This window comes from Mus pahari, chromosome 1 (assembly GCF_900095145.1).
Source record: "Mus pahari chromosome 1, PAHARI_EIJ_v1.1, whole genome shotgun sequence".
NCBI classification, from domain to species: Eukaryota; Metazoa; Chordata; class Mammalia; order Rodentia; family Muridae; genus Mus; species Mus pahari.
Genome location: NC_034590.1, coordinates 106,348,932 through 106,361,273, shown reverse-complemented (window position 1 = coordinate 106,361,273; position 12,342 = coordinate 106,348,932). Strand labels below are relative to the sequence as shown.

General features: G+C 47.4%; 1 protein-coding gene across 4 annotated transcripts in view; it reads right to left on the bottom strand.

Moving 5' to 3' along the window:
- The window catches only part of Mgmt (O-6-methylguanine-DNA methyltransferase), a 239,404-nt gene that overhangs the window by 173,817 nt on the left and 53,245 nt on the right, over nt 1–12,342 (bottom strand). For all 4 annotated transcript variants that reach the window (XM_021212958.2, XM_029536643.1, XM_029536649.1 and 1 more), the window contains exon 2: nt 8,601–8,737. In XM_021212958.2, the coding sequence (XP_021068617.1) occupies nt 8,601–8,725 (125 nt within the window). In that variant the 5' untranslated portion in view covers nt 8,726–8,737. The remainder of the gene's footprint in view (nt 1–8,600; nt 8,738–12,342) is intronic.

Below are 12,342 nucleotides of genomic sequence, written 5' to 3'. Positions count from 1 at the left end.
GCCAGCTGACTGACAATATCCCACACTCTGCCTCAGGTCCACCCAGAGGTGAGCAGGCAGCCTCTTATTGCCACTGCCACAGCAGGCCGCTACTTCTGCCATCACAATCCCCCTTTTCCTTAGATGGCTTCCTGTCAGCCTTCTGGTCATAAAGATAAGAAAGATAACTCACACACCTGCCAGCTGGATTTCTCAAAGCCACCCCTCCTGAGATACTAGAAATGCGACAGGATGAGGGACGCAAGAGAATAAAGTGAGCAGCGTGGTGAAGGCAGGCAGCTACAGGGCCCTGGCATGTGAGCATCCACTACAAAGGACTGCACACTTGGGCCAGCATGGCCACACTATCAGCTCTAGTCTGTCTACACCACAGGCAGCAAGGACCAGGGACCAACTCCAAAGGGCCCCAGCGCATCAAGGCAGAGCACTGTCACAGCTAATTCCACCAGGAATGGCTATGACATAGACACAAACTCTTGACAGGATTCTAGGTTTGAGCTACAAACCCCAAGAGCCTCCCTACAACCCTGGGGTCTTCTCCTGGGGTAAAAGTTACTTTGGAATGGAATCCCGAGAGGCACAGTCCTTGGTCAGGAAGTACTATCTGGTAACTTTGGGTGTATACAAGTCCTGCTGCTACAACCTGTGACACACAGACCCTGGACAGCTGGTGGCATGGACTTTCCCTCCACTGAGGGCACGTGGCCCACTTTGATTCCTCAACCTGTATAGACTGCCCAGCCTATGCAGGGCTCACTGTGTAGATGATGGGGACAGGTACATCTTCCTGCCGACTTCCCCTTCACACAGGCACAAACACCAGTGTTGTAAGACACCTCTCAAAGAAGCTTATGGTTAAGAGTAATGGATTTAAGGATTTTTATCCCAATATGCCTTAGAGGGGGAACATCTACCCATCCCTGCTTGAAGCTAGCCAGTTTAGCTCTGTTACTCTAAAATCTATACATTACTCCAAGGGTTGGAAACTCAAAAAATATCGTGGGCTGACAGACAGTTCATATTTTAGATGCATATTTAAAAAAAAAAAAAAAAGCTGTCATTCAACCATCCTTTTCTCTCGCCAGGATGATCTCTGCAGAATAAAGTAATGGGTCTGCTCCTGACTCACCAACACAGGCATGCACGTTTTCCAGCCCTGCCTTCCAGGAGTCACAAAGTCCAGAGGCAAAGCTTTAAGGCTTTGCTTTTTGCTGATCTGGATCCAGAACATAAGGACTTGGGGTCCCAATAAAACCTGTCTCTGCCCTCTGTCTAACATCAAGTTAGCACAAAGTGGGCAGGAAGCAAAGTCAAGAGGCATCAACACCATTTTCTAGATCAGAAGCCACACAACTTCACAACTTACATACTCTGCCCTTCTATGACCACACAGCTCTATCTGAGGACTAGGGACCAACTACAAAAGATCTGGCATCAACTGTGGTCTGCCAAACAAAGCTGGTATCTGCTGGCTCCAGTTCACCGTGTACCACTCCGAGGGCAAATGGCAAGCTTGCTTGTAAGGTTGGACCTGAAGGACCAGCTGGATGCTCTATGATCCTCCCCCAACAGGCTCCACATTAGAGCTGGCCAGAAAAATGCTACAGCATGTCTGCAAACATCATAAATGAATCGCTGCCAGCACTGCCAGAAGAGGCAGTCAAGTTCTGCAAAGTAGAAAATGGACTTTAAGCAGTTTACACATTCAAGATACAAAAGATGTTATATGAGGTTAGTGAGCCTACATTTCTTTACTGTTATTACAAGGTTTACATTGAAAGAAAAAAATGAAGGGGGCATAATATATTAAAGATGAGCCATACTTGGTTTGTCCCGGTGCCTGAGAGCCAACGTCTCCTTGATGCTGTTTGTGTACTCTAAGTGTGACTCACAGCACAGTCACTGTTTCAAGTAATCAAACACTGTGATCAACTTTATGGGATGCTAAGCATGGCTCAAGATCACATAAGGAAAATAAATAGACCCCATAACCCTCTGGCTACATCCTAAGCACTGAGGGCAGACTGAGGAGGTCAGGGCTCCACAGCCATAGGACAGCATAGAGGACATCAGTCAGGCTCTTGCAAAGACCAGACCAAGCTACGCCCCAGGGGATAATGACTGACAGCTGGAAGATGTGGGTAGGAGGGCATTAAATAAAACTGCTACATAAAGCCACTTCTCAGCCAATGTGCTTCATCCAAATGTTAATGGGAGAAAAGGGGCAGTGATAGGTACGACCCAGAGCAATCCAGCAATCACATCATGGTGTAGAGTCTTAAACAGATACCATGCCTGGTGTGTGTGTGTGTGTGTGTGTGTGTGTGTGTGTGTGTGTGTGTGTGTGTGTAGGTCAGGCTAGCACAGAAGCAAGGAGAATCCCCTTGCACAAGGCATCTGTACTAAGCCTGTGAGTCACCCATCAAATAAGCTTAAGGCCCTTGGAAAAAAAATTAGAAATGCCTGTGGAGACTCCCAAATCACACAAGAGGGTGACAGCAAATACCCTAAATCAAGATACCCCAGCTTCTGGTCAGCCAAAGAGGGGGCTGCAGAAGTTCCCTGGTGGTGAGTGAGGGCTGTACACACTGTTATTATACAATGAACTCTAAGCACCAAACAGCACACAAGCTAGTTGCATCCAGGGGAGACCCAAGATCACCCTACACCCTGCTTTTTCACAAAACAGAGGTGCACTTCCATACTTGTGCATGTTGTTAGAAGCACTCCAATTCCAAAGCCCACAGAGATATCTGTGTACTTAAATGAACACACTGGTACAGACTAGCATTTGAAAATGGGCTTAGCATTCTAGAATCAACAAACTCTACCACATGTGTATAGCATGAAGGAGAAAAAAACGGCATGGCTATGTTAGCACACAGAGAAAAATGTTTGAGGACTCCCACGTGGTTGTAGTCTGAGAAACAATATCAGAATGAAGACTGACAAAGGGAGAAACACTGAGGTGTCCCATTACTAGGGACAAAGGGAGGCTATCTACGAGTATGGTGAGTTATTTAATGAATGTCTTACTGGTGGGTATCAAAAGCACAAACACACAGCATGAACATCACACAGGGAGAAGCATGCTGTCTCTATGCAGACAGTGAATTCATACAGGAAGCCTAAGGAACTCCAAATAACACCCAGGACAAATATAATTGTTCTTCCCCTTCCTCCAGACTGGGCTGGCTCCGGCGCTACAGGCACACCAACTCCCAGAGATGCTGAATCCTTCAGAGAAAATGGTAGCCTCCGAGTAGAGGCCATTTACATCCACCCACAGGCTATACACACCTATGATACCTAGCAGATGCTACATGAGCAGATGTTTAAATGTTCTGCATAAAGAATAACGGGAGAAAAATAGCTTGTATGGGTTCATAATGGATGCAATGAGGGATGGTCAACTCCCTCCCCCATTGGCCAGCCTGCCTGCCCCTTATTCACAAGGATGCATTCATTCCTAAACCCAGGCTACCTGAAAAGGTGGGTAGAATCAAACAAAGTAAGACTGCCTATATATATATATATATATATATATATATATATATATATATATATATACTAGTTTCTAGATCTGGCACAGTAAGGGCTGGAGCATACAAAAGCAGACAATCACAGTAACTGTGCTGTGAGCCGTATCACTGTGTCTCTCTACTCTTGTGATGCTGGAGGGAAGAACTCTTAAAGGAAGAACTTTGTAGTCTGTCTGGGCATATCTACATCTCCAGATTCTTGTGCTTTGGGCCATTATGAAGTAAAGGGAGCTGCTTGAACACAGCACAGTAAGAATACCAAGTTAATCTAATAACTCATGCAACTGCTGAGTGTCTAGAAGGGAGGCAGCGTTCACAGAATTGATACACTGGGTGGATAGGGACATATCCCAGGCTGATAGGATGTCCCAGCACATATCCAAAGATGCATCACACTAGACAGAATGGCAAGGACTTATAAGTCATGACAGCTCCTTTCTGGAACTTTCCAATGAACATTTCTGATCCCTGGATTCAAGATGGCCATGGGTAACAAAGAGTAGAAATAAAATCACAGGGAAGGGTTGGGGTGGGTCCTGTGCATGAATTCACAGAAGTTTGTACAACGTAAGATCAACATTAAAAAAATCAATGGCTACAACCAGCAGCAATAATTTAAAAGTTAACAAAAGTTTTAAGCTGATTTAGAATACTATCAAGAACAAAGTGCCTAAAAATCAATTTTATCAAAGACACATGAGGTCTCCATGCTGGAAACTACAAAACCCTGCTGAGGAGAATGAAAGAGAACCCAAACAGATGCAGAGATAAATCACGCCACAAATCGACACCGTCAATAACAAGAAGCTGTTGAGCAGCCAAGAATGGAAACGGACAGCTCTCAATCAGATCCCAACAAAAACCTGTGCGAAAACATGCTTCAACTGGCAAGGTAATGTGCAAAATTAAGAGGCCTGGGGTGATTGGAGAGGGGTGGAGGAGGCCTCAGAGGGGCAGGAGGATAAAAATACATTGTATATAATATGTTTATATAAAAGTTTGATTAATAAAAACATAATAAAAAAATAAAGATCTAGAAGGCAGGTAGAAATGTAGCCAGGTTGGTGGGGTGTGTGTCTAGCATGCACAACACCCCAGGCTCGACCCCCAGCTCCATATAAACCAGTGGGGTGATTGTGCTCTCCTCGAATCACAGAATTTAGAGGAAGATTGGAAGTTCAACGTCACCCCAAGTTCCATGCCCTCAGGGCTACATGAGACCCTTTCTCAACAACAGCAAAACTGAAATAGAGGCCCCAACTGCTCAAAGAGAGCGGCTAGAGACACACATCTCAGGCTGGCCACCAACTCCAGGGTTGAGAACAAAGGCCAGTGGGGCAGGGGCAGCCCTAGAAGGGCACTGCCATGAGCCAAGCACAGACAGTGCAGAGGTGAACGGAATGGGAAGAACTGGACAGCTATAGAAAACTAAGTACGCGTTCGAGAACATCAACTGTACCTCCCCCATGGCCACCTTCCCAGGACTCGTATCTAAGTGAAGGAAAGACCATGCTTCCAAAGGACGGCACAGCAAAAGACTTGGGGGAAATGTCAACGAATGCTTCAGGTTTTCATAGTAGGTCTGTATGGTGGGCTTTTGTGGACTATTTGAGGGGCTTTTGTTTTTGTTTTGTTGTTGTGTTCTGAGGCAAGGTCTCCTGTGTAGCCCTTGCTGGCCTTGAACTCAAAAGATTCACCTTCCTCTGCCTCTTGAGTAGTTGGGATTAAAGGTGTGCACTACCACAAATAGCTACATATTTATTTACTAAAGACAAAAAGAATGTTACATGTAAAGGGAAAAACTGATCAGATGACTTTTTCAAAATTATAAACTTCTCATCTAAAGAAATTTAGAAAACACAAAATATAAGCAACTGGGGCAGGGGTCAGTTTAAGCCAAGCATGGTGGCACATACCTGTCATGTCAGTACTCAGAAGAAGGCTGAGGCAGAAGTGTGCCTGTGAATTCAAAGCTACACTGAGGGGGAAAAGCCAAACACAGAAACAGCTCACGTGCCTGGTGAAGAACTTGTACAAACTTCAGACCACAGTAAGATGATGCTTCCTCCTCACCTGAACAGCCAAACTTTGAAAACTGACAGAACCAACTCAGGGTGGGGGGATTCTTGTAACCTTAAATGTTTATATGCCCTTGAATCCAGTAATTCCTTGCCTTGGAATTCACTTAAGGAAAATGAAGACAGAGGTCTTTGCAAGGCTTGAGCATGAACCTTCCAGAGAGTTCTAGATCTTGTCTGGGATGCTCTCTGTATGGCAGGATGCTTTTGCCAACACTTACTGAACCTTTCGTCTGAAAGCTAAATGTCACTGTGGATTTTTTAAAACTGCAGCTTTTTAAGCTGACAAAATAGAAATGGCTGATCCTGAGTCACCTGGGTCGGAGACGCCTCATCTGATCAGCTCTACCAATGCACAGGCTGCCGACTGCCTCCCTGTCAGTTACTGTCCTGGCTTAGACATATGGAGCTCATTCTGAGCCACAGTTCAGGCGTACAGACCATCCGGGCAGAGAAGGTGTGGCTGGCAGCAGGGGCTTGCCCTGTTCACACTGCCTCCTCCGCCAGGGAGGGAGCAGAGGCGGGTAAATGCAGGTGCTTAGCGGCCTTACTCCAGTGTACTCAGTCCAGGACCCCAGCCAGTGAATCACTCCGCCCACATTCAGGTCGGGCCTTCCCACCTCAGTTAAGCCAGTCTAGACAATACCTCACTGACATGCCCAGAGATTTGTTTCCACGGAGACTCTAAATCCCACCAAACTAACAAGCAAGGTCACCATCACACCCTTAAACTCCAACTTCCCACTGCTCCTTGCAGGGATCCCTAGAGTTGGGTTATCCCACAGATAGCCTTTCCCAAGTCCTGGGCCTGGAGAAGAGAAAGCAGCAGGCACCCCTCTGAAGAGAGGGGCAATCCTGCCACTTCTCCCCTGAGGTAGTGGCCTGGCCTGTAGCCTCAGGCAGGGCCTCAGTGGGGAACTGAGAAGATTATTAGGAGGAGATGGAATTCCCCAACATGGGCCACCTGGCCTCTGCTCCCCACATACAAGTGCCCCTCCCTGAAGGACGCCAGCTGCATCTCCACGACAGGGGGTCTATTTTCACAGTCAAAGCTAATCCTAACTTCACTCGGCCTCTTTGTTCAGTCCACACAATCCATCAGACATACTTAGACAAATATACCATTTTCAAGATTTAAGAAAATAAACTGTGTGTGTGTGTGCGCGCGCGCGTGTGCGTGTGCGTGTGTGCGTATGCGTGTGTGTGTGTGTGTGTGTGTGTGTGTGTGTGTGTGGTGCCCTTGGATGTCAGAGGCACTGGGACCCCTCAAGCTGGACTTACAGGCAGTTGTACGTCAGCTGACATGGAGGAAGAGAACCCCAGTCCTCAGCAAGAGCAGTATATGATTTTAACCACTGAGCCATCTCTCCAGCCCCTAAATGTATCTCAGAATGCCTGCTTTTTACATTTTCTTCCCCAAATTTACAGTAAGGAGAGCCTTTACTGTTTCTCCAAAAGCAAAAGAAGCCAACACATAATTTCTATGATTTATTGGGCTACTGAACATGCTAAGAGACAAAGTGACATTTTCCCTACAAATTATTTGGTGCCTGTGATTTTCTGAGCACGGCGGCCAGCCGGTTCTCACAGAAACTGAGAGGAGCCTGTTCCCGCAGTTCAAAGGTTTGCTTATTTTTCAGTCTTGAAGTCTTAAAGACGATATTGATTGCAGCACACAGCTCTACAGGAGAAGCTGGCCGGGGAGGGCCGTGCTGGAATTTATTACCAAACAATGCTCATTATGGCTGTCTCTGACAGGGGTCCATTAAAATCAATTTTTATGTTTCTTATGTATTTTCTTTATCTAATGTTCTTGGCATTGTGTTTATTAGCCAGTTAAGACAAACACCCAGCCCAGGAGTTCGCGCTTTTTATTTTCTTTCTTCTTTCATTCTTTCTATCATTCATTCTTTCTTCCCTTTCCCTACTTTTCTCAGAAATAACAAGAACTGCCATTTTAATACTTACCACTCACAATCAGCGAACAGAGGAAGTTCAGCACGACATTTTAGAACGAGACGCTCAGGAGGGCTTCCAGTTTGTTTTGTTTATTTTTGTTTGTTTTGTTTTTACAAGTAGAAACATACAGTTAGGACCACATAAAGAACAGGTATCCTCCAGACACTGTGATCTGAAGTCACCCTGTAGAGATCTTCCCACACCTCAGCTGGGATCACTCCGAGAAGCAGCAAAGAGGCTTAACAGAGAGAGCAAGCTAGACTAGCAGTGGGATAACCAGCTGACAGACCCTGCCAGATGATTTTAAACCTCAAACCTCAGAGGTAAGTCACATGATTCAGAGTTGTCTGTCCCTGCATTTATTGTGTTCAAGAATCACAATGTTCGGGGGGGGGGGTAGATGATGGCTCAGTCACCAACACGCATGCCTTATAAGCATGAGGATCTAGGTTCAGATACACGAATCCTGTGAAAAGCTGGCACTGTGGCACTGCCTATAATCCCTGTGATGAGAAGGTAAAGCCAGGTGAATCCCTGAGGCTTGTCTAAGTGGGCTGGCTAACCCAGCCTAACGGGCAGCTCCAAGCCAATGAGAGACCCTGTCTCAAAAACCAAGGTGGAACGTACCGGAGGCTGCCCTCTGGCTTCCACGGGCACACACAGACACACGTACCCACAGAGACACACTTACACACAGGCACACACATACACATAAAAAAAAGCAAATGCTTGGTGCTCATGGGATTGAACACCTCAGCAAAAGAGCACATGAATCAGATGTCCGGAAGCTCCCATCAGAGTCATGTCCCCAGGGGTTATGAGCTATTCTAGATTACTGGGTAATACATGAGCTGCCAAGAACACCTCAACTCACAGGCCTTTTCTGAGAGGCTAATGTTTGTGGTTGGTGGCACCAGGCTCTGCACTGCCTCACGGCCAGGGGAGAGGACCCAGGCTCCTCTGACTCCTGCCTTCACTGCACACCACATGTGTGGTGCCCATGCTTACTGTTCACACTTACTCAGTGTTTGGGGTCTTCCCGCTGAGAAACCGTATCCCATGCAGGCCTCGCTCACAGCCAGACAGCTCCATCTTCCCCAAAGGGCTGTCCAACACTGTGTATTTCATTTTGCAGGTCTCAGCCATTCTGCCAAGTTCCTAGAGAGAAGCAATTTTTAAGTCGAGTAAGAAAGTGTGTTTGGAAGCGGTTGGTCATTTATAAAGCACACTAGAAGCAACGGTTACTTAGCACACAGAATGTATACCAAAGCTTCCCCTCCTACTGGGATTTAGTCTTAAGGTACTTTTACAATACAGCCACTTTCCACAGTAACCTGGCTCACTCACCAGTGCCCCCTTCTCTTTTGCCCCCTAAAATTACAATGCCTCCATTTTCCCCCTGCTGTCCTTAACTAAAGCCTAGTAAGAGGAGGCTGAGCAAGTACAAAATCTTTTTAAACTACCTAGACCTCAGCAAGCTTTGTTAGAATAAGATGACAGACAAACCGTTCCATATTTTAAATAAAGTACATTTAAAAGTGAAGTATGGGGCTGAGATGTAGCAGGAGGGGGCGGACCACTTGTAGAGCCTGTGTCAGGTCTAGTTTCATCTTCATGACAGATTTCGTTTAAAGGCATGGGAGCTTGTAAGAGATGCATCACAGAAAATGAAGGGTGAGACTGGCCCAGTGGGGACACAGAGCACCCAAGTCAGCAGAAGGATGGAAATGGAGAGTCTGTAAAGTTGATTTCAATGGAAACTGCAAATGCCTAAGAGCTAGAAGCAAAGATGCACAGCGGGTGGGCCTGTACTTCTTTAGACTTCTGACTCCAGGAAAGAGGACACTCATTCCCCTCCTATCCACCAGTGACTCCCAGAATCCCTCCAGGGGCCCCACACCACGGACAAGCACGGCACCTGTGGCCACAGGCTTCCAACAGGATGGCTGTCTCTGCTGCTTTGGTCTTCAACGACCTCTAACTACCTCGCCTAGACATCCCCCTTCCAGAAGAAGCTCCCTTGCATGGGTTATCACAGAATGTATTAGGACCCAACCATCTCTTAGAATTCCCTCCCAGGTCATCCCCGCATGCACCTGAGCTTCTCAAATCCTGGATCCTGGTATCTCTAGCTCCTTATCCTCATTTCATCCATCCAGGCACCACTTAGAGTGGGTGACACAGTCCCATTTGATCTGGGCACCACTTTAGTGAGTGACACAGTCCTCACCTGGGACCATATGCAGAACAAGTCAACTGCTAATTACTTCCATGAGTGTCATGCCTGTGCACGCATGTGTAAACTGTCGGAACAGTGACAACCTCCTTGACTCATTACAATCTACAGCTGCTTTTCTTTTGCTGACAAGCTGTGACAGAGACAGGGTGGCCTCCAAGACCAACCAAACGTATCCTCTGTCCCCCAAACAAGAGGTCTGCTGATCCCTCCAAGGCCCACATACCACACTGCAGCATCCCCAGTCTACAGGCTGTCTGACCTCCGCTAGGTCTCCATCTGTGCTGCTCCATGTGCCTGGGATGTCCTGTGCTCTCCTGCTTCTGTGCCCTGTGATTTTCTGTGTCATCCACAAACTTCTAGAACCATCCATTGCTTCCTTCTGCTCTCCCCTTCAGCCTGGCATGGACCAATGCTTCCCAAATAACACTGAAGCCTTAGCATCACACCCCAAAGCTTTCCTGCATAGCACCTCACTTCCTACATACACAGGCAGGGATTTAAAAGGGGTCTCCCCCAGGGCCTCAGGGTATGAGCCGCTAGGAGATCTCAGCCTCGGGCCACTTGTCACAGTTTACAAAGGCTCCTCTGTCCATATCCTATTTCTTCAAATTCCACGTTTGGAACAGCTCACAGACTGCAGGGGAAATACCAAACTCTCAGGGCCCTGACTCCAAGCCCAGGATGATGGCTGATGAAACAAGCTGTCCTGGACACAAGAACTCAGGCTTGCCTTCTTGGAGGCTGCTCTCTGGATGCAAGGGCATTCAGCTTTTGCAATCAATGTCCCCATCAAACCAAAACACATGGGGTCCAAATAACTGGATGCAAAACTGGAGATACCCAGAGGTGTACAATCCTGATGGTCAGATCTTAAGCCATAGTGGCTCCAACTGCCCAATGTTTTATAAGCGTGTCTATGTCTGGGTATGTGCACATGAGTGCGGTGCTCATAGAAGCCAAAAGAGGATGTGAGATCCCCTTGAGCTAGAACAACAGGTGCTTGTGAGCCACTAGGGTGGATGCTAGAATTAGAACTAGAGTCTACTGGAAGAGCTGCAAGTGCTTCTAGCCACTGAGCCACTTCTCCAGCCCCGAACAGCCCACTTGTTTGAATGTTCGCTGACAGCAGAGGCCACAGGAAACCTATATGTACTCCACCCTGCAGTTCTCCAAGGATGTCAGTCCTAGGCACAGTATCTAGGTTGAGTCACCTACCCGGGGTATCCCTGTGGCCAGTTCCAGGACCCAGTTGGGCTTATGACTCTCCACTTGGCAGCAGAACCCAGAGTGTGGCTCCTGTACCTACATTCCCGACATCATCACTGTGGCATCCACCAAAGCCACAAGAGGGGCTGACATTAATTGGTGGCAGAAAAAGAATCGATTTTCCACGGCTATTTGGAGACCTCTGAAAAATGAAGTGAATTCTTTTCATCTCCCTTTAACATGAAGGGCGTTTAAATAACAATGTTCTGAATTAAGCAGCTGGCGCCAGAGGCCAGTTCCCACCAAGGTACTGAAAGCCAGAGACCCACGGGCAGCAGCTCCCTTCCTTCTCTGCCTGACTTCACCAGCCCTTCCAGAACTGTCTTTGCTGCTACACTGCACCTTTCCCTAAGTGCTTCCATGTGATTCTCAGAGTCCCCAGGCCTGCCAGCAGCCAGGGGACAGGAAGTAGGTGCCCTACTGGTGTGACAGGGAGGACAAGTAAAGGAACAGACCTCAGGGCCTGCCAAAGCAAGTGGGGAACAGAGAGGCCCTGTGAGGCCTCCCAGCCAGCCAGGGACTGGGAAGGAAGCAGCAGAAACAGCAGTGATCCCCAACTCTCATGTTGACCTCAGCAAGAGTCATGGGGAACCCCACAAGAGAGCAATCCAAGTATCATGTCACCCGACCCTAAAATTGAGGCTGTGAGAGAATGAGATTAGCTGGCCAAGTGTGAAAGCCCAGAAGGACCACAACAAGGGGAGGTCCACCTACAGTGCCCACCAGACCAGGAACCTCCCAAGGGAGTTGTGAGCTGTCAGTCAACAGAAGTCAATTTGTATGTGTCAAGCAGCCCCATGACACAGTGGGACGGACTATAGAGTCATGATCATGGGCTAAGCACTCTCTATCTTCTACTTTGTTATTCACATATAGACGCATCTCTGTACCAAGCACAAGGAAAGTGGAAGGAAAAAAAAGTCAATTTTTTTCTTTTTAAAAGACAGAATATTTCTGTAGCCATGGCTGTCCTGGAACTCACTGTGTAGAGGAGGCTGGCCTTGAACTCACCGAGATTCACCTGCCTCTGCCTGCCAAGATGTGTGCCACTACACATAGCTGGAAAATCACATTTATAATGGTAAAATAGCAGACTTGCTTTAGGTAACCTCAGACCTAACTCCTGGATGTCTTAGGTCAACTCTCTCTGCTTAGCCTATCACCTTCAAAAACGATGGGGACAGAGGCCTCCAGCACGTCTAGCTGTCTTGTCTGGATGCCTCTAACCCTGCAGAGACTTGATGTGCCGGGGGGGGGG